At 42.8% G+C, this 27,323-nt stretch overlaps 1 protein-coding gene across 1 annotated transcript in view; it reads left to right on the top strand.

The window, feature by feature from the left end:
- The window catches only part of TRIM55 (tripartite motif containing 55), a 206,224-nt gene that overhangs the window by 40,514 nt on the left and 138,387 nt on the right, over positions 1-27,323 (top strand). Inside the window, exons 3-4 of the mRNA XM_073583912.1 lie at positions 15,464-15,629; positions 21,847-21,942. Of these exons, the coding sequence (XP_073440013.1) occupies positions 15,464-15,629; positions 21,847-21,942 (262 nt within the window). The remainder of the gene's footprint in view (positions 1-15,463; positions 15,630-21,846; positions 21,943-27,323) is intronic.

The raw sequence follows: 27,323 nt of genomic DNA, 5'->3' as shown, positions 1-27,323 counted from the left end.
ATATCTCTTTTTTATGTTTGGCTGCTGTCATACACTAAAAGACACTTTCTTTTGCAAAAACTATTCTTTACATCACCATATTTTGAGAGCCATAATTTTTTTCATATTTCTGCTGACAGAGTCATATAAGAGCTTGTTTTTTGAGAACGAGCTGACTTTTTTTTTGCCACCATTTTTGCTCACATAAAATGTTTTGATTGCTTTCTATTCTGGTTTTTTAGGAGGCAGAATGAACAAAAACCAGCAATTCAGGAATTGCTTTTGGGTTTTTTTTAATGCCATTTTGCATGTGGTACGATTACAGAGATATCACATTCATATCTTTTTTTTCTGTTTTGCTATTTTTACACAATAACAACTTTTATAGAAAAAATAATTATTTTTTGCATCGCTATATTCTGAGAGCTTTAACTTTTTTTATTTTTCCATTAATGGAGCTGTATGGTGGCTTTCGTTTTGCGGGACTGTCACAGAAAGGGGGGTGACCTTTGGCCGCCCATGACTATCACATGCGCAGGGGGGCTTATCTTAGTTATCCCACCACTGCCACAATGTGATGAAAAACAGCAAGCTAGTCTTGACCTATCAATTTACCGCAGGGGGGCTTATTTTAGTTATCCCACCGCTGCCAACAATATGTTACAAACTGCAGGGATTTATGTATATCTCACTCTCCGGTTCTGCTTTGGAACTTTCAGCCCTCAGGTCAGTCAGGGAACTGCACCTAGGATATTTTGTCGCTGGATGGGCCGCTTACTGTGGACTGGCTATCAGGCCCACTGCAGCAAAGGAATTATAAATGCTCTGGCCGCAGCCAAACAATCAGTTTATAAAACCTGTTCCGTCACTGCCAGCTTACCCACCTAGCCCAGAACACACTTCGCTGCCACCAGCTCCGATTACTATATTAATATTTAAATTAATAAACAGGTACGAAGTACGAAGCCAACCCAAATTAGTAGCGTAATTAATTTCAGGCACGTGAAGATTTGGTATAGAACATGGAGACAAACTAGTAATTTTATATTTTACTCCAAAGAAGGTAGGCAGTGTTTACAGAAGGTATAAAAAGATTTTACAATATGAGACAATTAAAGTATGTACAAAGCGGTTCCAAATAAAAGAGGATTAAAGCAGAAAATAAACACTCACATGTTGCTTAGATCATTCCAGGCTAACCAGGCTGGGGGAGGGGCAACGCATCAAATTGCATGGAGGGTCTCGATGCAACAGCTTCCAGGTAGCAAGTGTAGGCTGGGCTTAGTTGCAGTAACTTATACTTCTGGACTTGTGACATCACTAAAGGGGCTGGTTTACCTGCACCCTCCCCTAGCTGCCAGGGTGCACATTTTGGTAAGAAAACTTATAATAATCATAACTTGGCTTGAGAACTTAGCAGAATAACGGCAGACACATCACTAATCTTTTATTGAAATTAGCTTCCTAAGGACTCCAGACTCAGACAAGCTATTCCACTCTGTTCAGGAGAAATCCATTTCTCAGGTTCTGCTGATGCTAGAATTTAGCAAAAGGCACTGAAGCGAAGCTCTATCGAAGCACATCCCAAATATGTATCCAACATATTTCTATCATAAACTGGCGTTGAGGTATGTTGAATAGTTAGATCCTAAACCCCAGTCTCAGGCACATGTTGGCAGACAAAGGAAATTCTCTCTGCTAATTAACATTCCTTAGGGTGGAGAGTAGAACAGGAAGGAGTGAGTGAGCTGTAGTTTCATGTTACAGGCTGTGAGTGAGAGAAATATGCAGCTGCTGGTAGGCTGACGGGGGGGAAGCATGAGTCTGCAGCTATGAAGGTAGTAGAAAGTTCTAGAAAAAGTGTAGAGAATGGAAGATTCCAGAAGGTGTGCTAATAAGGGAAATCATAGCTCATATTCACTGTCACGAGGCAGTAAGGTGAAAACAGATGATGTGGAACCCGGGTCCCTGAACTGCCCCTCAGGCTAAGGGGGTGCCCTGACTTTCCTTAACTTGGGTGTACACTTAAAGGTAGTGAGACCCAAGTCCCCAACCTGTCCCTGTCTCCTATTTAGCCCTGAGCTAAAAGGCCCCAACCCCCTCCCCAGGAGGTGAGACAGGGAAGAAGTGTACTACACAAAAAACCCAAAGGAAAGATACAATAGACAGGGTAAAATAAAACAAAACTTAGCTTACTCTGCTGCAATGGTCCTGGACAGCAGAGTAGCCACTTGACAACAGCAAACAACTGAAGCACCATAGAACTCTGTCAGTTCCTGAACTCCAACTTGGTTGGTCTCCCAAGAGCACATGTATAAGCAACAGTGATCTACAGCACCTGATGACCTTTTATAGGAAGGAGGGGGAGTAGTCACCACCTGCACAGATAATTAATCACTATGCAGTAACCATGCAGTAACACCAGCAGCCACCGGGGGAAAACCCATCAGCAGACCAACTACAGTTGTAGTAATACCAGCGGCCACCGGGGGCAAAAACTCATATTAACCCCCGATGGCCGAAAAGGAAAAAAGGTTTAAATGTGAGGAAATCCAGATCTGACACTGATCCAAGAAATGTATTGTGACATTCACATTATCATGACATTGTCATTTTTATTGGCACCATTTTTTGCTCACATAAAATTTTTTGATCGCTTTCTATTTTGATTCTTGGGAAGCAAAATGAACAAAAAAAGCAATTCAGGAATTTCTGTTGGATTTTTTTTAATGCCATTTTGCATGTGGTACCATTACAGTAGGATTACGGAGATATCACATTCATATTTTTTTCTGTTTTGCCATTTTTACACAATAAAAACTTTTATAGAAAAAATTATTATTTTTGCATCGCTATATTCTGAGTCCTTTATCTTTTTTTATTTTTCCACTAATGGAGCTGTATGGTGGCTTTTGTTTTGTGGGACAAGATGGCATTTTCTGCGATATTACTATTGTGTTCATTCTTCTTTTTGATTGTGTTATATTCCACTTTTTCCAGTGATATGATAAACAGCACAGTTTACAACTAGGGATGAGCGAATGTGTTCGGTGATACTTGGATATCACTCAAGTGTCTGGGTGCTCGAGTGTGCACAGCTGGCGGCGAGCATTAGATAGTGCTCGATTTCAAACTCAAATCCCCACCCACATGTATGGTGCCTGTTACACAGCCAATAAGCATTCGGGGATTGCCTATGTGTCACTGTAATGCCTTTGCCATCTTGTGTGACATTATCAGAGTTATAAATGGACAGTATTACGTCCTCTGGGGTACATTTCTGTGGTATATAACCCTCAAAAAAGCGCTAAAAAATGTTTCAGTATTCAATTACTCATCCTAATTTACACAGTGACAGTTTAAATGCATGATGGACATAGCACATCATGGTGCAGGAACTGGCACCCTCTCATGACATGCTATGTTCATCATTGGGGCATTAAGTAGTTAGAGGGGTTGTCTCAGATCCGAAAGAGTCTGTTGTCCATTATCTCTCCTTGGTATTGCTGCCTAGCCTTGATTCACACAAGCATGGCTGATTATGAGGGTAGAGAAAAGAAAAAAAAAATTGCAATTTCAATTTATGGAAATTTAAGTGAAACCAAGATATAACATTAACTAAAACATCTCGATAATAATGCAGAAACAGTTAAAACAGAAGCCACGTACTGCAATATTTTCCCAAGGACTCAGCTGAAATGTACTTTTATAAACTCCACTTCTTGGTGCGTTCCAGTGAGTCAGCAGGATTAATGAGCGCACGCCTTGCAGCCTAACATTCACAAGTTTATTTTCCTGCCGGCTAGGAAGTGGAGGTGTTGATAATATGACATTTGCTCATTGGATACTTCATGAAAGCAAGTGATTAACTAGAGCTTTACAATCCATTTCTTAACCCCAATTACTAAATAATGTGATATTTAAAAAAAAAAAAAATTGATCATTTTCCCATCGAACAATTAGAAAATGTCACAACACCAGATCTTTTTCCTATAACTGGTAATATAGTAATATCTTTGAGCCATTCTACAAGTACATACTGTTTATAGCTAATTCTCTTGAGATAGTGATAAAGTTTAGTGATGAGCGAGCGTGCTCGTCACTACTCGTGACTCGCTCGAGCATCAATATGCTTGGGATGCTCGTTACTTGGCGAGTATTTTTTGAATGTTCGAGCCGGAGCTCAGCCCCGCATTTTTGGCGCTTTGTAGACAGCCAATGAACGTGTGGGGATTGCCTGCCAGTCACTGTAATGTCGTAGCCATCTTTGTTGTGGCATTACTGTGATTGGCTAGGCACGTAGCATCATCAGTTCTATATAAGACCCGTGAAGCAATGCTTGGTACACTGTACCCCAGACACAGGCAGAGTAGGGAGAAGTACTGATGAGAGAGGGACTGAATTATAGCTGCATATTAGCTAGAAATTCAACCGCTTTTATATTTCTGTTAAGTACAACAACAGCCCTTCTAAGAGCTAATTATAATACATAGTAATATTGCTGTTAGCAGCACTTAAGGAGAGATTGTGCTGAAGGGATAGTGTAAGACAGGATAGGGCAAATTGAAAGTACTTTTTGATGCAGCATGCAACTCCTACCAAAACCTCTTTTCAGGGCTAGTAATATTATTTTTGCTCTTAATCCTGCTAATTATTCTGAGCTGTGAAATATTATACACCATTTTTACTGTGCAGTTGTGCATCTAAGTATACAGCCAAACTTGGCTAGATCTCAATAGCATTGCTATATTAATACAGCAGTCTTATATGTTCATCTCAATTGGGCAAATTTGCCTGATATTGTAATACTGAAATTTTACTGAGTTGTAAAATTTTATATGGCATTTAGTGGGCTACAGTTGGGAATCAAATCACCCCCAAAAAAGAAATTGTTAAAAAAATCTCATTACTATATTTATACTGCAGTCTCCTACGTCTGTCTCAGGTGTGCAAATTTGCCTGTCATTGTAATACAGCCTATTTTTTGAGCTGTGAAATTGTATACCACATTTATCGTGCCAGTGTTGGACCTCAACTCCCCCCCCCAAAAAAAAGTTTAAAAATATTGCATTGCTATATTTATACTGCAATCTTATATGCACATCTGAAGTGGGCAAATTTTGCTGGCATTATAATACTGTCTGCAACCGTTTCTCAGCAGGGATATATCATACATGATTTAAAATGGGCAAAATGCATGGTAAGGGACAGGAAAGTAGATGGGATTCTGATGGTAAGCACAGATGTCAAATACAGCGCCTTGTGAAAGTATTTGGCCCCCTGGAACTTTTCAACCTTTTCCCACATATCATGCTTCAAACATAAAGATACCAAATGTAAATTTTTGGTGAAGAATCAACAACAAGTGGGACACAATTGTGAAGTTGAATGAAATTTATTGGTTATTTTAAATTTTTGTGGAAATTCAAAAACTGAAAAGTGGGGCGTGCAATATTATTTGGCCCCTTTAACTTAATACTTTGTTGTGCCACCTTTTGCTGCGATTACAGCTGCAAGTTGCTTGGGGTATGTCTCTATCAGTTTTGTACATCGAGAGACTGAAATTCTTGCCCATTCTTCCTTGGCATACAGCACGAGCTCAGTGAGGTATGATGGAGCTCGTTTGTGAACAGCAGTTTTCAGCTCTTTCCACAGGTTTTTGATTGGATTCAGGCCTGGACTTTGACTTGGCCATTCTAACACCTGGATACATTTATTTGTGAACCATTCCATTGGAGATTTTGCTTTATGCTTGGGATCATTGTCTTGTTGGAAGACAAATCTCTGTCCCAGTCTCAGGTCTTTTGCAGATTCCAATAGGTTTTCTTCACGAATGGTCCTGTATTTGGCTCCATCCATCTGCCCATCAATTTTAACTATCTTCCCTGTCCCTGCTGAAGAAACGCAGGCCCAAACTATGATGCTGCCACCACCATATTTGACAGTGGGGATGGTGTGTTCAGAGTGATGAGCTGTGTTGCCTTTATGCCAAACATATCGTTTGGCATTGTTGCCAAAAAGTTCGATTTTGGTTTCATCTGACCAGAGCACTTTCTTCCACATGTTTAGTGTGTCTCCCTGATGACTTGTTGCAGACTTTAAACAACACTTTTTATGGATATCTTTGAGAAATGGCTTTCTTCCTGCCACTCTTCCATGAAGGTCAGATTTGTGCAATGTACGATTGATTGTTGTCCTATGGACAGACTGCTCTACCTCAGCTGTAGATCTCTGCAGTTCATCCAGAGTGATCATGGGCCTCTTGGCTGCATCTCTGATTAGTCTTCTCCTTGTTTGAGATGAAAGTTTAGAGGGGCGGCCGGGTCTTGGTAGATTTGCAGTGGTATGATGCTCCTTCCATTTCAATATGATCGCTTGCACAGTGTTCCTTGGGATGTTTAAAGTTTTGGAAATCATTTTGTATCCAAATCCAGCTTTGAACGTCTCCACAACAGTATCACGGACCTGCCTGTTGTGTTCCTTGGTCTTCATGATTCTCTCTGTGCATCAAACAGAACACTGAGACTATCACAGAGCAGGTCCATTTATACGGAGACTTGATTACACACAGGTGGATTATATTTATCACCATTAGTCATTTAGGACAACATTGGATCATTCAGAGATCCACAATGAACTTCTGGAGTGAGTTTGCTGCACTGAAAGCAAAGGGTCCGAATAATATTGCACGCCCCACTTTTCAGTTTTTGAATTTCCACAAAAATGTAAAATAACCAATAAACTTCACTCAACATCACAATTGTGTCCCACTTGTTGTTGATTCTTCACCAAAAATTTACATTTGGTATCATTATGTTTGAAGCATGATATGTGGGAAAAGGTTTAAAAGTTCCAGGGGGCTGAATACTTTCACAAGGCACTGTACGTGGGCAAGGTGAAACTGTGTCTGCTGGGGGTGCACAATACACAGACACATCATGTCGATCTGGCTTCCTATCCCACTTTGTAGGTTGCACGGAACACCACTATTGAAGCTACACCAGTGTGAAAAGGTTGTTGGATGGATAGCAGATCATGCTTCCAGTCATTATGCCAGAACCATACCACATGGTTCAGTCTCAGTAGCTGTGACCACATAAACTTCACCCTGATCCTCTTTCCTCCCACCATGCCGAGTGTCTGGAGACAAGTGATCACTGTCATGATCCAGGATGGGGTTTGTCTTTGGCCCGTCCTGGTCAGACGGGGTTAACTGTTTCTGCCTCTCTCTGGCAGATGGCGGCTATTTAATGCTCACTTCACCTAGGTCCGGTGTCAGTTATACTCCTGCCCGCGGCTGAGTTAGTTGACCTCGTGCGTATGTGTGCCTTGTGCCTGATAACTTGTTGCCTGTTTGGTTTTGATCCGGTTCTGTCCCTGTTACGAGTTCTGCCTGTCCCTCTTGAACTGCGCTACCTCTGTGTATGACCCTCTGCCTGTGACTTGACTATTCTCTGCTCGTCCCTCTGGTACCGCGCAGCCCTCTCTGTGTACAAACCCTCGCTTGTCTGACCTGCGTTTTCCTCTCCTCTACAACAGTTGCCCTGCAGTAGGTACATTACATCATCTGCAGCAATAGGGTGCTAAGCCCCGCCCCCTGCAGTCACATGATCGTAGGTCCTGTTACTCCTTACTATTTTCTGTGCCGCAGGTCCTGTCTGCTTGAACCATCACTACAGTATTGGTTCCCGAGCTCTCCCATCGTGTGGGTAAGTCACCCTGCTCTGCGTGGCAGTTTGCCAACGTTGGCAGGGTCCTGACATTAGAGTCCTGACATTATAACTGACCGTTACCATTTTTTTTCTCCGCTCCCCTCCTGTGTGTGTGATGGATCCTATGCATGCTCTTTCTGAGCAGGTAAAGCACCTGACTCAGATGTCTCAGAAACTCCTGGGGGAACAACTAGCCCTGGCTCAGTCTCAGCAGCTGATCGCTGACACTGTGCAGGGGGTTTTATCATCGGGGCTCAGGATGTTACATTAGTTTCCCCTGAGTCTCCGGTTAAGTTACCGGATACCTTTTCTGGAGATAAAAAGGAATTCAAAGATTTCAAGGAGGGCTGTAAGCTTTTTTTTTCATTGAGACCACACTCTTCTGGGGATGAAAGTCAGAGAGTGGGGGTCATTATGTCTCTGTTAAGGGGAGCCCCCCAGGCTTGGGCTTTCTCCCTTCCGACCACTGCCCTTGAGCGTATGACTGTGGATGCATTTTTTGAGGCCCTGGGGCATATTTATGATGAGCCTGATCGGATGCGTATGGCTGAGGACATGGTGAGGAGTGTGTGCCAGGGGAAGCACTCAACCGAGTGGTTTTGCTCAGCGTTCAGATGCTGGGCTGTTGAGGTCTGCTGGGATGATGCCACCCTCCGGGGTTTGTTCCGTAGAGGCCTGTCTGAACATCTGAAAGATGCCTTGGCTCTCCACCCTCTGCCTGATTCCCTGGAGGTGGCTATGATACAGGCCATCCGAATGGATCGCAGGCTACGGGCAAGGGGAGTGATGCAGATTGAGACCCCGTTATTCTCCCAAGGAAGGGGAGCCAGTCCTACATTGGAAACCGTGGAGATGGGAACCATCGACCTCAAGGAGAAAGAAAAGAGACAACGGCGCTTGGGAAAATGCTGTTTTCACTGTGGCGATTCTAGACATTGGAAAAAGGATTGCCCCTCCTGTCCACTGACCAACAAGCGGCTGAGCCCGGGTGATTGTCATGGAGGTCACCCAGGCTCTCAGGTACCTTTTTCTCCATTTTCAAAAATGTTGTTGCAAGTGGAACTTTGTTGTGGGAGTGTCTCCACATCCACTTCTGCCTTCGTGGATTGCGGATCGTTGTTGAACTTTATTGACTCTGACTTGGTGTCCAGGTGTAAGTTAGGGACAGTTAGGCTGGAGACTCCTATCCATATTGTAGCCATTGACAAAACCACTGGCTAAGAATGACATCATATTTCTTACAGAGGAGTTTCTCCTTAAAGTGAGTTCCTTGCACCAGGAACGTATTTCATGCTTTGTTATGGACAACCTGCCTGCGGGACTGGTGTTGGGGTTCCCCTGGTTACAATTACATAATCCTGTGATTAATTGGGAATCTCGGGACATTGTTAAATGGGGTCCCTATTGTTCTGAAAGATGTCTTGCTACTGTGTCTGTGTCGTCCGTTGGTCTGGAAGGTATTCCGGAGTACCTAAAAGACTATACGGACATTTTCTCCGAAAAAGAGGCTGAAGTTTTACCATCACACCATCCATTTGATTGTGCCATTGACCTGGTTCCAGGTGCTAAATTGCCCAAGGCCCGCTTGTATAACCTTTCGGGTCCCGAGCGGGCTGCTATGAAGGAATACATTTCCGAGAGTCTCCGTAAGGGACACATTCGTCCTTCTGTCTCTCCCGTGGCGGCTGGGTTCTTTTTCATAAAGAAAAAAAGACAGTGGTTTGCGCCCATGCCTCGATTTTCGAGAGTTAAATAAGATAACTGTGAGAAATACGTATCCCCTCCCACTTATTCCTGATTTGTACAACCAGTTGTCCGGAGCTAAGTGGTTTTCGAAATTAGATCTACGGGTAGCGTATAACCTTATCCGAGTCCGGGAAGGAGATGAGTGTAAAACTGCTTTACTCACTACTGAAGGGTTGTTTGAAAATTTGGTCATGCCTTTCGGTCTGACCAATGCTCCAGTGGTCTTCCAAAATTTCATCAATCACGTGTTCTCTGATTTTATTGGACGTTTTATGGTTGTGTGTTTGGATGACATACTGATCTGCTCACCTGATAAACAGGCTCACATTGGTCATATTCCGGCAGTTCTCCAAAGGCTTCGGGAGAACTGTCTCTTTGCTAAACTAGAGAAATGTTTATTTTTTGTTCAGGAACTGTCTTTTCTGGGATTCATTGTGTCTGCTGAGGGGTATCGCATGGATCCTAATGAGGTGCAGGCCATTGTCAATAGGGTTCAACCTTGTGATTTGAAGGCTCTGCAGCGTTTCCTAGGATTCGCCAATTATTATCACAGATTTATAAGGGGGTTCTCACAGGTGGTTAAACCCCTCACAGACATGACTCAAAAGGGGGCCGATATCAACAATTGGTCAGCCGCAGCGATAGCGGCGTTTCAGTTTTTAAAAAAATGTTTCATGTCTGCTCCGGTTCTTATTCAACCAGACCCATCTGAACCATTTATTGTTGAGGTGGACACCTCAGAGGTGGGGGTGGGGGCGGTATTGTCCCAGGGACCCGCCACTTTGACTAATTTGAGACCCTGCACCTTTTTCTCGAGGAAATTCTCCCCTGCGGAGAGAAACTAGGATGTTGGGAATCGAGAACTTCTGGCCGTGAAGTTGGCCTTTGAAGAATGGAGGCATTTTTTGGAGGGGGCTGTCCATCCTATAACCGTAATTACGGACCACAAGAACCTAGCTTACATTGAGTCAGCTAAAAGGTTGACTCCTAGACAGGCTAGATGGTCACTTTTTTTTTCCCGATTCCACTTCTCTATCACTTTTCAGCCAGGATCCAAAAATGTCAGAGCTGATGCCTTGTCACGCAGTCTAGATCCGGTGCCCCCCCCGAGCCTCCATCCTCCATTCTTCAGCCCGGGGTGGTGGTGGCAGGTATTTCTATTATGTTGGAAAGGGAGATTCAGGAAGCCCAGTCTCTTGCACCTCCGGCTAAGCTGGTGGATAAACTTTTTGTACCAGTTCAATTTCGTCTCAAGGTCCTCCGGGAGTTCCATGACTCAGTTCTGGGTGGACATCCAGGGATCTCGGCTACCCGGAAGGCCATCGCTAGAATATTCTGGTGGTCTTCTTTAGCCTCTGATGTTGGGGAATATGTGTCTGCTTGTGACGTTTGTGCCTGTGCGAAAAACCCCCATAACCGGCCGGCCGGGGAATTGGTACCACTGCCAATTCCTGAGAGACCATGGACTCATTTGTCCATTGATTTCATCACCAACCTTCCCCCCTCCAAGGGTAATACCATCGTTTGGGTTGTGGTGGACAGGTTTAGTAAGCAGGCACATTTTCTACCCTTGGTGGCTCTACCTAATGCGGAAACATTGTCCAGATTGTTTGATGAGCATGTGGTGCGGTTGCATGGGGTACCCTTGAATGTGGTGTCTGATAGGGGAGTACAATTTGTTTCCAGATTTTGGAGGGCATTTTGTAAGAGGTTGGGAATTGGTCTGTCCTTTTCATCCGCTTACCATCCAGAGACTAATGGGGAGACTGAGCGGACCAATCAGTCTCTGGAGCAAATTCTGCATTGCTTGACCTCAGCCCGACAGGATGATTGGTGTACTGCGTTACCTTTGGCCGAGTTTGCATTTAACAACCGCATTAACCAGTCTACGGGTACATCTCCCTTTTTCTGCAACTATGGGTTTCATCCACATTTTGGAGAGTTTTCCCATTTGGACTCTGGGTGTCCTGGGGTGGATGAGACTATCCAGCGGTTGGGGGAGGTATGGCGGGAGGTCCAGAGTAACATTGCGAAGGCCCAGGATAAATAAAATTTTTTTGCAGACAAAAAACGGTCCGTGGGGCCGGTGTTCCAGGTTGGGGATAAGGTATGGTTATCTACCAAGAATATAAGGCTCAAGGTCCCCTCTGTGAAGCTTGGTCCTAAATTTATAGGTCCCTATGAAATTACCGAAGCGGTTACCCCGGTGGTTTTTCGGTTGCGTCTCCCACCATCTCTACGGATCCCCAATGTTTTCCAAAGGGCCCTTTTGAAACCAGTGGGGTCCTGTGGGGAGGGATCATCGTCTTCCCCGCCACCGGTTTTGGTAGACGGGCAGTCTGAGTGTGAGGTGGAACGAATTGTTGTCTCTAGGTTGGTCCATCGTGCCCTTCAATATCTTGTACATTGGAAAGGCTACGGTCTTGAAGACCAGTTGTGGGTTCCTGCTTGATTGGTTCAAGTGGATCGGTTGGTCCGGTCCTTTCACGCCAAGTATCCTGAGAGACCCAGGGGTCTAGTGGCCCCTCGTTGAGAGGAGGGTACTGTCATGATCCAGGATGGGGTTTGTCTTTAGCCCGTCCTGGTCAGACGGGGTTAATTGTTTCTGCCTCTCTCTGGCAGAGGGTGGCTATTTAATGCTCACTTCACCTAGGTCCGGTGTCAGTTATACTCCTGCCCTCGGCTGAGTTAGTTGACCTCGTGCATACGTGTGCTTTGTGCCTGATAACGTGTTGCTTGTTTGATTTTGATCCGGTTCTGTCCCTGTTACGAGTTCTGCCTGTCCCTCTTGTACTGCGCTACCTCTCTGTGTATGACCCTCTGCCTGTGACTTGACTATTCTCTGCTCGTCCCTCTGGTACCGCACAGCCCTCTCCGTGTATGAACCCTCGCTTGTCTGACCTGCTTTTTCCTCTCCTCTACAACAGTTGCCCTGCAGTAGGTACATTACATCATTTGCAGCAATAGGACGCTAAGCCCTGCCTCCTGCAGTCACATGATCGTAGGTCCTGGGACTCCTTACTATTTTCTGTGCCGCAGGTCCTGTCTGATTGAACCATCACTACAGTATTCAACCCCACGCTTTCCCATAGTGTGGGTAAGTCACCCTGCTCTGCGTGGCAGTTTGCCGATGCTGGCAGGGTCCTGACATTAGAGTCCTGACAATCCCACACTTGGACACTCCAAAGAGCTGTACACATTTTTAGTTATAGATTCTTGCTTCTCACCCTGCCCGTTCCAACTGGTACATGAGGAGATCACATGTTGCAATACTCAAATATTTGAGCAGCCACACTCACAAGAAGGCAACGGTTTGAAAACGCAATTACTGTCTTAAGAGTTGGATGATGATGAGACACAATTGCCAGCAATTTTTAGAGACCTACTTCTAACATTCTTTGATATATCTGTATACCTCCGGCGGTAAATATTTTTCAGCCCATAGACTTAGTGCATGGGCATTACCAGTTTAAGATACCAACTCTTTAATAATGGGACAAAAATGTTTTCTGAGGCCCTCCACTTCATCTCGTCAAAGGGGTATTGAAGTGCATCCTCCTAATTTTTGGCATTCCTTGCACTCACCAGTGTAGGAGACCCACTCCTTAGTAATGAGAAAAACTGCTATTCTATGGATACACCTTCTAGTTGAGGGGAAAAAATGCAAACCAAAAGAACCGATGGGTTCTATTAGTATTTTTATCCAGTGCCTTGTTGTGGACTGTCAGGTGGTTGTCACATAGGGAGTTCTCACACTGCATACAGGATTTTACAGCCAGGACAGGAGAGTTTGCACAGTAAGTACAGAAGATCCTGGTCTCCCTCATTTCAAGCTGAGTAGATGTCAAACACTCCACTATATTCCCCAGCATTATTACTTGCTTTGTTTCTGCCAAGTACAATAAAAGAAATTCAGGGCCAATTTAAATCCCTTCTATATTCCACAATAATACCTTTCTTATCGCAATTCATCAATGGTGAGGGGTGGCAGTAGGAATAGCATATGACAGGCATCTAGTCAGGGAGTATAAGCCTTGCTGTAATGCAAACATGCAAAAATACTGCGTGTGAACTTAGCCCAAGGTATTGAGGAGCATTTTTTTCTCTTATTTATTTTCCATTATATACAATTTATTATCCTGGAAAGAATGTTTCTTAACATTTTTTCCAGTCCAGTCCATTTTAAGTGTGGCTTTATATGTTTTATTGTCAGTCTGTAAAAGAGGCATAATACTCTGACAACATTCCTCCTGACCTCTGGAGGGTGTGGGGCACTGGAAAAATGCTAGCATTTCCCATTGACTTCCATAATGCTCATTACTCGGGTCGAGCTCCCAAGCATTACAATTTGCTCGACTCGAGTGAAGAGTACCGGAGCATTTTAGTGCTCGCTCATCACTAATAGAATCTTGATTCTGATTAATAATTTGAAAACAAATCAAAAAGGCAGACTCATTTAAGAAAACACTTGGTTATGTTCACCTACCACCATAGTAGAAATATAATAAACAAGAACACAAAGTTTACATATTGCTAGTGTAGGCAAACATTTTTTTTCTCTGCACGGAATACACTGAAAAATGTTACAGGCTTATGTAGTATTACAATTGATAATACCATAAAAAACTAAAGGATCAGATTTTTCCATATAAAAAAGACAGTGTGGCTAGACATATATGAATGAGCCCTAGCACATGGAACAAATGATCTAAAAATCTTTCAAGTTGTGTCTTAATAAGTTAACATTGTATAGCCTACATTTTTTAAGCTTTTCTTTGTATATGATTAGGCTTATTTGTCTTAACTATGGATATTCTTTTGTATTTGTTTTTAAAAAAAATTCCAGTTTGGACAACCCTCCTTCAAGATTTGAACCTCCCAGAGTTAAAATGATTGTGGCCTACTCTGCTGCCAAGAATTTTCATGATTAGCTCTTATCGCTAAGTGGAATTGCAAAGTATGGGGTAGATTAACTATTCAAATTAAGTCAGAATTCATAATTACTTTGAGTTTTAGACACTTTGTGTGCCACGATTGACATTAGTTGTGCTGCTTTTGCCAATATGCCCAAAATAGGCAAAAATGCTTAAAGATGCACTGAACAGCATCTGGTCTATCAGATTGCCAGATAGAAAACTTTCACTCATCGCTCCAACGAACATGTTTCCATGGCGCTGTGCTTTATATCACTTCATCTGACGACTGGCATTGTGCTGAGAAATGTAAGTTTGTATGCATCTATCATGGAAGCCTATGCCAAGAAACTCCTGGTGGCGGCACAGTTTTTGTGCTGTTAGCACACTCCCATCAAAGTTTTTATCCTCTTAATATATTGAAATCATCATAATGTATAGCAATGTGTACTTACAATTGCTCATTTTGCTTTTCTATCCAGTTAATTCTTCTGTATTTTTTAAAAAAAAACTAACTAGGTCAGGATTGCTGGTGTGTCGCTACATGATCACTGGTGAGCTGTCAAACAGGCAGATCTCACAAGCGATCAGGACTAGCGACGACGCAGGTAACAAGCGTGCGCATCGCTTAGTTACTCGCTGTGTACCCTGGATACCAGCGTGCTCACACTGGGAGCTGGTATCCAGGGTACACAGCGGGTAACTAACGTGCGCGCTTAGTTACCCGCTGTTTACCTTGGATACCAGCTCCCAGCGTCTGCTTACAGCGCTGGGAGCTCGCTGATCGATGGTCTTCCGCTGCCACACGCAGCGATGCTTGCTGGCCAGCGGGAGACCATAGATAAAAAAAGGCCCAGGACATTAGAGCACGATCAGCGATACCTGGCGGGGGGGGCGGTCGCTGATATGTGTCACACACAGCGAGATCGCTGCTGAGGTCGCTGTTGCGTCACAAAACTTGTGACTCAGCAGCGATCTCGCCAGCGAGATCGCTGTGTGTGACGGGGGCTTTAGACTGGATTAGTAAATCTGTCTATATTCTCTTAAATAGTTTTAATATAATAATACCGGATATAATTCACTAATTTATCATGATGAATTAATGTTTCACAGGCCTGAAAGAAAATCTAACCAACCAATATGCGAAGAACACGAAGAAGAAAAAATTAACATATACTGTTTGACGTGTGAGGTGCCAACATGCTCCATGTGCAAAGTATTTGGGGCTCACAAAAATTGTGAGGTAGCCCCTCTCAGTCATGTTTTCCAGGGACAAAAGGTAATTTTCAAATGTGTTGATTGAAAAAATTTCTTTTTTTTTTGTAGCATTTGGGGTTGTAGAAGCTGAGCTCCGAGCTGGATCTCTAAAGAAATTAGTTTTTTAAAGATCTTACACAGCATGATGTCATTACAAGAGGTAGAATGTGATGTCATCAGCAGGAGGTGGAGGGCCTTTATACAGAGTTTACAATTCGGCTTTACAATGTTAATGACATCTGCATTTGTACTTATTATGTCCTGCTAATGACTTATTGATATTGTTTAGAAATAATGTGAATTAACATGATACGAAGAGAAGCGATGATATAGCTAATAACATAATTATATTTAATATGTTTTCTTTGAGTCCTTTGTGGTTTATGGTTCTGATTTATATAATTATTATGAGTAAGAATAAAATTCAACAGTATAAGAAAAGATGATTATTCCTTTTTTGTGTGACAGCGCTTTTACATTTATTGTAACTTCTAGTACACTCACACTTCAGAAAAGATCAAAGCCCCAGATATTAGCAATTACCCTGTTTAATTATTCATGTCAAAAATTCTAAAAACACATATCTTTTAAAGGATTGCAAATGATAGTGTAGTTCTTATGAAGAGCCATATATTTTGTTATGTAATTTGAGAATTAGAAATACACTATAACGAAAGTAGTGTGACACCGACACATTACAGCTACTGGAGAGTATACAAGAGTCCCTTCTAAATTCATGACATTAAAAGGGTTGTCCAGTACTCAGACAACCTCTTCTCACTTGTTATAATCCCCCCCTATAAAATAAAAACAGATTATACTCACCTCTGGAGCCATTGCAGTGGCGTAGGCGCCAGGTCTCTTGGGGCTCATGTGATGCTATGCTAGTCAGTCAGTCAGCGTCTGCTTCACTCTCGCTTCCTTCGTACATAGCTGACATTCAGAGGAAGTCAAGGAGCAGTAGCAGTTTTTACTTCATTTGAGTGTCAGTTTAGTCAGATGAAATTGAGAGTGAAGCAGCCACTGATTGGCTGCAGTGCTCACGTAACATAGTAACATAGTTATTACGGATGAAGGAAGATTTTAAGTCCATCTAGTTCAACCCATATCCTATCCTAACTTACCCTAACTTGTTGATCCAGAGGAAGGCAAAAAAAACCCAATGTGGCAAACAGTAAGCTTCACATTGGGGAAAAAAATTCCTTCCCGACTCCACATACGGCAATCACACTAGTATACACTAGTTTTCTTAATATTGCGTTGATCCAGGGAGCTCCCTGGATCAACGCAATATTAAGAAAACTAGTGTATATACCCTGTAATATTATACTTTTCAAGAAAGGCATCTTAAATTTTAGCAGGGAATCACTCATTACAACATCATATGGCAGAGAGTTCCATAGTCTCACTGCTCTTACAGTAAAGAATCCGCGTCTGTGAGTATGCTTAAACCTTCTTTCCTCCAGACGTAGAGGATGCCCCCTTGTCCCCGTCACAGGTCTAAGAGTAAAAAGATCATTAGAAAGGTCTTTGTACTGTCCCCGCATATATTTATACATTGCAATAAGATCACCCCTAAGCCTTCAATTCTCCAAGCTAAATAACCCCAAGTGTAATAACCTGTCTTGGTATTGCAGACCCCCCAGTTCCCTAATAACCTTGGTCGCTCTTCTCTGCACCCGCTCCAGTTCAGCTATGTCTTTCTTATACATCGGAGACCAGAACTGTACACAGTATTCTAAGTGTGGTCGCACTAGTGACTTATATAGAGGTAAAATTATGTTCTCCTCATGAGCATCTATTTCTCCTTTAATGCATCCCATTATTTTATTTGCCTTTGCAGCAGCTGCCTGACACTGGCCACTAAATGTGAGTTTGTCATCCACCCATACACCCAGGTCTTTTTCAGTGACAGTTTTGCCCAGTGTTTTACAATTAAGCACATAATTATACATCTTGTTCGTTCTACCCAAGTGCATGACCTTACATTTATCCCCATTAAAGCTCATTTGCCGTTTATCAGCTCAAGCTTCTAGTTTACATAAATCCTCCTGTAATATAAAATTGTCCTCCTCTGTATTGATTACCCTGCAGAGTTTAGTGTCATCTGCAAATATTGAAATTCTACTCTCTATGCCCCCTACGTGTCATAACAAAATCACACGAGCCCTGGGAGACCAGGCGCTGGCATTGATGGAATGGCGCCAGCACCAGAGGTGAATATAGTCTGTTGTTATTTTACACAAGGGAGTATAAAGGGGGTTGACTGAGTATTGGACAAGACTTTTCATATAGCATTGTTATCACTTTTGCAGCTAGAACTGATTGCACGGAGGCATCAGGCTGGCTCTTGAGCTATCATAGTATTTTAATACATTTTCTATGTTTTACTAAATAGTCTGAACAGTCTAAACAAATGTAATGTTTTATACATTTTTGCTGGTGCTGGATTTTCTCTTGCTTTGTGCACTATGTTCTTACACACCAAACTTCTGCAACCATGCACTTTTGGACCTTGCTTTGTGCACTGGGGCACATGCATTGAAATAAAAAAGGGCCCTATTCAAACTTCCTGCAAAGTTGGAAGCATACAATTGTTCACAATGTCTTGGTTTATTAAGACAATAGGATTTCCTTTCGCTACAACTAAGAGCCTTACTCCAACCGCTATAAAACAATCAGACTCCAAAATAGAGAAGCGTAAGTCATCACTCAAAAAAACACATTTCCAATGCTTCAGAGTCCAATGGTGGCATACTTTTCACCACTCCATCTAAACCATGGCATTGTGCTTGGAAATGTACATACACCATAGAAACTAATGTCTTGAAACTCCCAGTAAACTCTGGGGACAGCAGATCATTGGTAAATTTTATGCATTACTAGCTGAATAGCCCGGCGCTGCCCAGGCATAGTAACTAACTACAGTTAGTTATAACAAATTATAATGATTATATCTCTATATATAAAGCTGAGAGTATAGCCCTACCCACTGCACATAGCCACATTCACTATAATATCCCACATCATCTCATCAGCCAGAGCTACCAGATTACTACCCCTAATATCCCACATCATCCTGCCAGCCAGTGCCACCGGACTACTACCCCTAATATCCCACATCATCCTGTCAAAGCAACCAGACTACTACCTCTAATATCCCACATCATCCCATCAGCCAGAGCCACCGGACAATTACCACTAATATCCCACATCATCCCGTCACAGCCGCCGCACTACTACCCCTAATATCCCGCATCATCTCGTCAGCCAGAGCCACCGGACAACTGCCACTAATATCCCACATCATCGCATCACAGCTTCTGGACTTCTACCCATAATATCCCTCATCATCCTGTCCGCCAGAACCACTGAACTACTACCACTAATATCCCACATCATCCCATCAGCCAGAGCCAGCGGACTACTACCCCTAATACCCCACATCATCCCGTCAGCCAGAGCCACCAGACTACTACCCCTAATATTCCACATCATCCAGTCAGCCAGAGCCACCAGACTACTACCCCTAATATCCCACATCATCCAGTCAGTCTGGGGTTAGAACCAGAGCGCTGAGTGGAATGGTCCTAACTTCCATACTGGGGATTCCTTTAAGAGAGGCCTGGAGTCAGTACCAAAGCACAGAGTGGATTTGCCCTCACTTCCATACCGGTGGTCCCTTTAAGAGAGGCCTGGGGTCAGTGCCAAAGCCCAGAGTGGATTTGCCCTCACTTCCATACCGAGATCCCTTTAAGAGGGGCCTTGGGTCAGAACCAGAGCGCTGAGTGGATTTGCCCAACTTCCATACCGGGGATCCCTGTAAGAGATCCTGGGATCAGAACCAGAGAGCTGAGTGGATTTGCCCTTACTTGCATACCAATGATCCCTTTAATAGAACTCTGGGGTCAGAATCAGAGCGCTGAAGGATTTGCCCTATCTTCCATACAGGAGATCCCTTTAAGAGAGCCTGAGGTCAGTACCAGAGCATTTGAAGGCAATTGCCCTGACTTCCATAATGGGGATCCCTTTAAGAGAGGCCTGGGGTCAGAACCAAAGCGCTGGATGGATTTGCCCTGACTTCCATACCGGAGATCCCTTTAAGAAAGGTCTGGGGTCAGTACCAAAGCGCAGTGTGTATTTGCCCTAACTTCCATACCAATGATCCCTTTAAGAGACCCTGGGGTCTCTCTTTCTCCCCTTTTCCAAAGTTCTGCTCCTTTAAATTTCATACACTGGCTACTGCGATGGATCCGTCCAAAAAACGGATCTGGTGCATCAGTTTTTTGCAAATGTGCAACGGATCTGTTTTTTCACACTTTGACGGTTTGGTATGGAGGATGTGTGATGGGTATACAGGCACGGGAGGGGGGATTCATTTCTGTCATGTGCTCGTTGCTCCTTTCTGGGGGGCAGGCAATGGCTGGAGCTTATGTTCCCAGGGATGCTAGATTTGTCCCACCATATCAGTGTCTGCTGAGGTGTTGTCAAGTGGGAAAACTTGCTCATAGCAACCAATCACAGCTCAGCTTCTTTTAACCAGCTCTGGTGAAATGAGAGATGCTTAGTAATTGGTTGCAAGGAAAACTGATGCTCATAGCAACCAATCACAGCTCAGCTTTTTTTGAACAGCTCTGGTGAAATGAAAGATGCTTCGTGATTGGTTGGTGATACACACATACATACATTCAGTTTTATATATATAGATTCACCTCAGTACATGCTGATCCAGCTCAGTGACTTTACGTAGTCTATACTTTATTGCTGAGTTGCTGTGGTTCCTAAACCTTTTTCACTTTTCAATAACACCACTGATAGGTGATCGCTTAATATTTAGAAGGTAAGATATTTCATGAACTGATTGTTACATCGGTGGTATCTTGTTATATTACAACATTGAAATTCAGTGAGCTCTTTCAAGTGATCCATTTTTTCAAAAATTTGTGTAAAAGCAGACTTTTTGGCTAAGGTTTGGAGTTTATGCACCAGTTTTAATGGGACTGAATGAAAGAAAAAAACAGAATTAATTGACTAATATCTGTGTCACAATAGTTTTGCCAATATAGAATATTCTGTATTTGTTACCCTGGACATGAAATGTCCCTCTAAGGCTGGATTCATATTGCGTTTGTGGGCAGCGTTTAACGCTATGTAACAGATGTGTTAACGCACCCATAGACTGCAATGGACGAGCGCATCGCCGACGCATGTCATAATCAGCATGCAATGGTGATGTGCCATCATTCTGTGACGGACCTTCAGACGCGGTCTGCAGCATCCGAGGGTATGTCACTGCTAGCGCCGATGAAGCATCGGCGCTAGCGGGAACATATAACGCAATCGCGTTATGTGGGTAGCGTTAATGCAGTCCGTCAACGCTATGCAAAAACAATATACGGGCCCTTTGCCATCCAATCATCATAATTCACAATTCTACCTGCTTTGGAGGCAGTAGTGGGCCTCTTTACCTTTTGGGCCCCTGTGCAGCTCCATAGGTTGCACCAATGGTATGTCTGCTCCCGTCTATATCAATTAGCTATGTCATTAGTGTTACATAACTCATACGCAATCATCCTTCCAGTAAAATTCTGCATTCCAATTCGGACCCTTAACAAATAAATTCCCTATTTCCAACAGGTCAAAAGAAGAATAAAATGACAATTGTGTTATTCAATAATACGAGAGATTGAAATAATTTCCCACCTACAAAATTATTAAAATTATTAATGGTCACTTTCCTTATTTACAATAATTAATTCGTAAATCTTTCACTGTCAATAGTTTAGTGTCCTCTATCACTCTTAGATGGTGTGTCTGCAGTAAACATCGTTACCACGTTATATATTTAGGAGTTGACCACACTATACATTTACACACAAAGCCCCTCAACTTTTTTCGCTGCAATCAGGCATCTTCAGGGGTAAACAGGCTATGGCCAGAGAAAATATGAAACATGACACATTGCAAGGGTTTTAAAGGGCCATACATTCACTTATTGGGTAGATACCTCTCATGGCTGCCACTTGCAAGTCAGCTTTCCTTAAGTCTGCAGGAGAGCTAATTTGCATAAATTTCATTTAATAATTGTACCCCCCAACAATATGGACCTCTCACACAGAGTATTTTCCTTACATTGTTTCATTGATCCCCACAGATGACAAAATATCATGCTTGCCTTTATGTATTCTTCCATATATTGATATGTGCTTAAATTAATGCACCTGTCTTTTATTGCATAGACTGAATTATCAGATGGCATTGCTATACTGGTTGGGTGTAATGATCGGATTCAAGCAGTGATCAGTCAGCTAGAAGAGACATGTAAGACTGTAGAGGTAAGAATACATCATGAATGAATATACAGCTTATAGTCCAAGATATAAAAAAAGTTGTATTTATTATGAAAGTCATTAAATTGCAGAAAAAATTGAACTAACAGCCTGTGTTATTGTTATGAGAACACAAAACCTTTAAAGTAAACACAAACTGGACCATGAGGTAATAAATATATCACTACAAAGACAATGTAATAACAAGAACTGGGAGGGCACCACAGAATAACATAGGGGATACACCTGAAATGAGTAAACAAGTAAATCATGCACAAGAAGAGAAAGCTACTGACCACAACAAGGATCACCACAAAAATACAAATTTTATTAGGTACAACACAGACATAACCATATAAAAACAATTAAAGAGTCATAGAAATGACACATATGAAAAACCCTTCAGGCTTATAATGAAGCCGTACAAACTCCCCTAAATAGGACAAGAGTGCACAAATGATATAATTGAATGTGCAATTAATAAACGATAGTGAGTCAATATATTAGATAATTATGTCCCACGAATATGTAGCACGTGGTCATTGTATGTCTGTGTAACCGAAACTTTCTCTTCTTGTACATAAATATATCACTAATTTCAATTTCTCATACACTGAAATCCCGGCATTTGCTTCTGCTTGCCTGTTAAGCCTTGAAATACTAAAACACTTAAGACACCCTGCTCGACAAATAATTTGGCAGGTTTAGACCATTACATAACAGACGGTTCCTACCATGCTGACACATACACATGAGCTCCCAGATTACACCAGAGGCACTGTGTACATTCATGTAACGGGACTGGCAGAGCACAGGGTAGCCCATCGCTGGTTTCTAGGATGAAGGGATTATCTGCAGGGCATTCACAGCAATAGCTTATTATACTTTTTATTGTAATTACATTTATAGCTTCTGTCTATGTGGTTAGGATACAGTACCTATCATTTAATAACACATACAAATTGAAGTTCATAGCATTTCCTGATATTGTTGGCCTTTCATTGAAAAACACTGCTGAGGAGTCAAAGTTAATGTCAGGATAGAGAGTTCTGTTTTTAGATTCTTAGATGCATTAATGAAGATACATTAATTAATGACTCACCAGAATTCTGACAACTCCTGCTACATAGCTTATTTAGGAGATAATCCAGATATTGGCAATCACAATGGAAACTCAAAGCTGGGTCTTAGACTAAAACACAAGAGAGACCATGCAATGGAGAACAATGTTGGTGATCATGGTCACCAGTCAGATGCTTTACATATATGTAGAATTTAAACTTATATGATACCTGAACCATAGTATCACCTGCCCCCAACTTTCAGAGATAAAACAAGCATTTAGGAAAAACTATTAAGCTGATAATACACTGGAGATTTCATAAGACTTAAGGGCCTGTCACACTAAGCGATATCGCTAGCAATATCGCTATAACTTGTGACGTTATAGCGATATTGCTAGCGACATCGCTGTGTCTGATACTTACCTACGACCCGCTCCCCCGCTGGTTATCGCTGATCGCGCGAGAATGTTCAGGACCGCTTCTCGTCGTCAGCTTCCTGCGGCGCTTCCTGTGGAGAGACGAGCAACGAGCGTGGACGTGGGCGGGAGGACACAGGATCGCCTAGTGTGACAGGTAAGTAGCGACCCCCTTCCCCAGCGATGTCGCTGGTGAGATCTGCCTGTGTGGCAGCTCACTAGCGACCACTTAGCGATGTACCAGCGATCCTGACCGCGTCATATCGCTGGTCGGGATCGCTGGTACATCGCTAAATGTGACAGTACCTTTAGAAGAGATGAGCAGATTTATTCATGGAGGATCAAGCTCCAGTCAAATTTCCTGAAATTGCAGTTTTATTTGACCATTTCCTACACTGCTGAAACATCAGATAAAGGGATTTTGCTTTTCTTCGTCAGCGTCCCCATAATTTCCTGCAGCTATGACACCTTTTAGATTCTCATACCTTGTACAATGGTGGTCAGTATCTGGGCCATCACAGATCAGCTGTTCCCAGTGGACCACAGTTTGTACGGCAAAGCTGTTTTTCATCTCTAGAGTCATTGGGTAAGTCTCTCTGTTCTGTAGAGTGTAAGCTCTTATGGTCAGCAGGGTCCTTTCTTTTTTTCTTTTCTGTAGAGTGTAAGCTCTTATGGTCAGCAAGGTCCTCCCTCTCTGTTCTCTAGAGTGTAGGCTCTTATGGTCAGAAGGGTCCTCTTTTTTCTCTTCTGTAGAGTGCAAGCTGTTGTGGTCAGCGGGGTCCTCTTTTTCTCTTCTGTAGAATGTAAGCTGTTGCAGTTAGCAGGATCCTCTTTTTTTCTATTCTGTAGAGTGTAAGCTCTTATGGTCTGCGGGACTGTCTCTCACCTGTAGAGTGTAAGCTCTTATGGTCAGCGGGATTGTCTCTCACCTGTAGAGTATAAGCTCTTATGGTCAGCGGGACTGTCTCTCACCTGTAGAGTGTAAGCTCTTATGGTCAGCGGGATTGTCTCTCACCTGTAGAGTATAAGCTCTTATGGTCAGCAGGATTGTCTCTCACCTGTAGAGTGTAAGCTCTTATGGTCAGCGGGATTGTCTCTCACCTGTAGAGTATAAGCTCTTATGGTCAGCGGGACTGTCTCTCACCTGTAGAGTGTAAGCTCTTATGGTCAGCGGGATTGTCTCTCACCTGTAGAGTGTATGCTCTTATGGTTAGCGGGATTGTCTCTCACCTGTACAGTGTAAGCTCTTAAAGTCAGGAGGGTTCTCTCTATTTCCTGCACAGTGTAAATTCTTTTGGTCAGCGGGGTCTTCTCTCTCTCAAGTTTTCCAGTATTCAGTATTGTGAGTCACACAAATTTATTCACAAATCAATTTTTTGGAGAAAATTCAATGAAGTAAGAAAATTCGAATTTCGAAAGACCCACTCAACTCTAGGGCTGAGACTTCATGATCATTGCCCCATGTAAAGATGCCAGCGATCAGTCAAAGGCATCTTTTTTTTTTTTCATGTAGCTTACAATCAGAGGTCGGCAGCATGCACCCTTTTGTAAACAGAAATGTGTGGCTGGAAACATCAAATTTTATTCAGATGAATAATCAATCTGCATGAGGATGAACATCCAAGCCATTTGGGAGTGAATATTAAACTGGATGGGAACAAACAATCAAATTGTATAGGAATAAAAAAATCAAACAGAATGGGGACGAACAATCAAATGGTATGGCAACAATAAAATTGTGTGGGCTTGAAAAACCAAATTGTATGGGAACAAAGAAAATAACTGGGGATCAAACTGTATGGGAATGTACAATAGAATTCTATAAAAAGTAACAATCCTACTGTATGGGCTCAAACAATCATCCCTATAAAGTTAATTGCTGCATGTAAATATAAGTGTAACATACACTGATTGACGTGCTGTGCGGTCAGTCAGTGCTCATTGTAGTCATATTATCTGCAGGTGTAAAAGGACCCTGAGGACACATTTATATGGGCAGATTTCTGTCCATAATGAGCACCAATCTCTGGAGTAACAGGTCGGTTGACCTCTGTTTAAAAGCTCTTTTGCTAAAGCCACTGCAAACAAACATTACGCAGACTAATGTTAAAGGGGTTATCAAAGGCTGGTCATCAATATCAAATCAGTGGGGTCTGACATTCATCACTGCAACCGATCATCTGTCAGCTCCAGCAGCAGAAGGATGTAACATTGAACAAAACTGAACAGCATCGTTCAGCTTCATTTAATGCGCAGCAGCTTCTGCTGGGTACTGCAGGATAACGCGTATTCAAGTTCAATGCAGCTGTTCTGTTCTGCCTTAAATCTGGTCGCTGCCGGATCTAATAACTTCTGATCAGGATAGATCATCAATATTAGATGCCTGGACAACCACCTTAGTTAGATTATTTGATTACTATACAGTTTGTACATTCAACAGTGCATCACCTGATTACCCAAAAGGATGTGCTACCAACAAGAATTCTTTTTTAGGCAAACTCTTTCATTAGCTGATTGATACTAAAGAATACTCTTCCTATGTATTATGATCTTGCCTGTAGAAGGGCTGACCTGGTGGAAACACAAATGAATTGGTCGAAAGTAGAGATACCGTATTTTACGCATTATGAGATGCAATTTTTTCCCCAAATTTGGGGGGAAATGGGGGTGCATCTTATAATGCGTATATACCTTACTGACACCATTGCTGCAGGCTGGGATGAGGGGGTGTCTGCCGACGCTGCCCGGGGTGTCCGCCGCTGTGGGGGGTCTCTGCCAACATTTTGTGAAAGGCCAGAGCTTCCCGCAGTTCCGTGGTTTCCTCCTGTGCGGTGGACTCCAGAAAATTGGCCGCCAGGGGGAGGCGCATGGGCAGATGGAAATCTCAGCACAAAGATCTCGGGAGATGAGATCTCAGCACTGAAATCTCATCTCCCAAGATCTTGATGCCGAGATCTCCATCTGCGCTTGCACTGCCCCCGGCAGCCATTTTCCCAGAGTCCACCACACAGGAGGAAACAACAAAATGTTGGCAGAGCCCCCTCGCAGCAGTGGACACCCTGGGCAGCGGACACCCCAGGTAGTGGCAGCAGCGGTGGACACCCCTGGCAGCAGTGCCGGGGACACCCGCAGCACTGGACACCCACAGCACTGGACACCCACAGCGGCGCACTGCATATCGGACTCCCCCTCATCCCACCCTGCGGCCTGCAGTATCACCCCAGTCCTACCTCCTCCAGCAGCAACCCTGGGACCCCGCTTCACCACAGCCACCACCTCCTGGTAAGCAATAAGACGCATGGATTATAAGAAGCACCACCATTTTATTCTAAACAAAAATATTTTTCCCTTTTTTCTCCTCAAAATTTGGGGTGTGTCTTATAATCCGGAGCATCTAAAAATCTGCAAAATATGGTAAATGGATTTATATCTATTCTGGATAAAAAGGAAGCATTGTAAGGTCCTGGACTGCTGGGCAAGAATTCTGAGTTGTTTGCTCAAAGCATCTGTACAGTCTCTGGAGCAACTCTGTCCATCTTTTAGTTCATTAAGGCTGTGTGCCCACATAAGTGTTTTTTAAGCAATTTTGAAGCGTTTGTCCCTCAGTTTCCAAGATGTCATAGCAGTATCAGGAGCTGTGAAATACTGTAAATGATAACTGCAATAAGAAAGTGCAGATACGGGTCTCTCCTGAATTGTAAGATCGCTCTACTGACATTCTTATGGAGAAAACTGAATCCCATAAAATATCCTCTCTATGGATTTTTATTTAAAACTTGAATTAGATCACAAAAAGGTCTCAAAGAGCATATACAGCATGAACTGCACACAATGATTGCGCTGTTTACTGAAAGAACTCTTCTGTGAAATATAGTTAGTCCACAAAAACAGCAGAACTATAGAAACA

The sequence above is a fragment of the Dendrobates tinctorius genome, unplaced genomic scaffold (genome assembly GCF_039654945.1).
Source record: "Dendrobates tinctorius isolate UK_male_01 unplaced genomic scaffold, ASM3965494v1 ptg000082l, whole genome shotgun sequence".
In the NCBI taxonomy this organism is placed as follows: Eukaryota; Metazoa; Chordata; class Amphibia; order Anura; family Dendrobatidae; genus Dendrobates; species Dendrobates tinctorius.
Note: the sequence above shows the minus strand (reverse complement) of the source record. Positions and strands in the feature narration are given on the sequence as shown.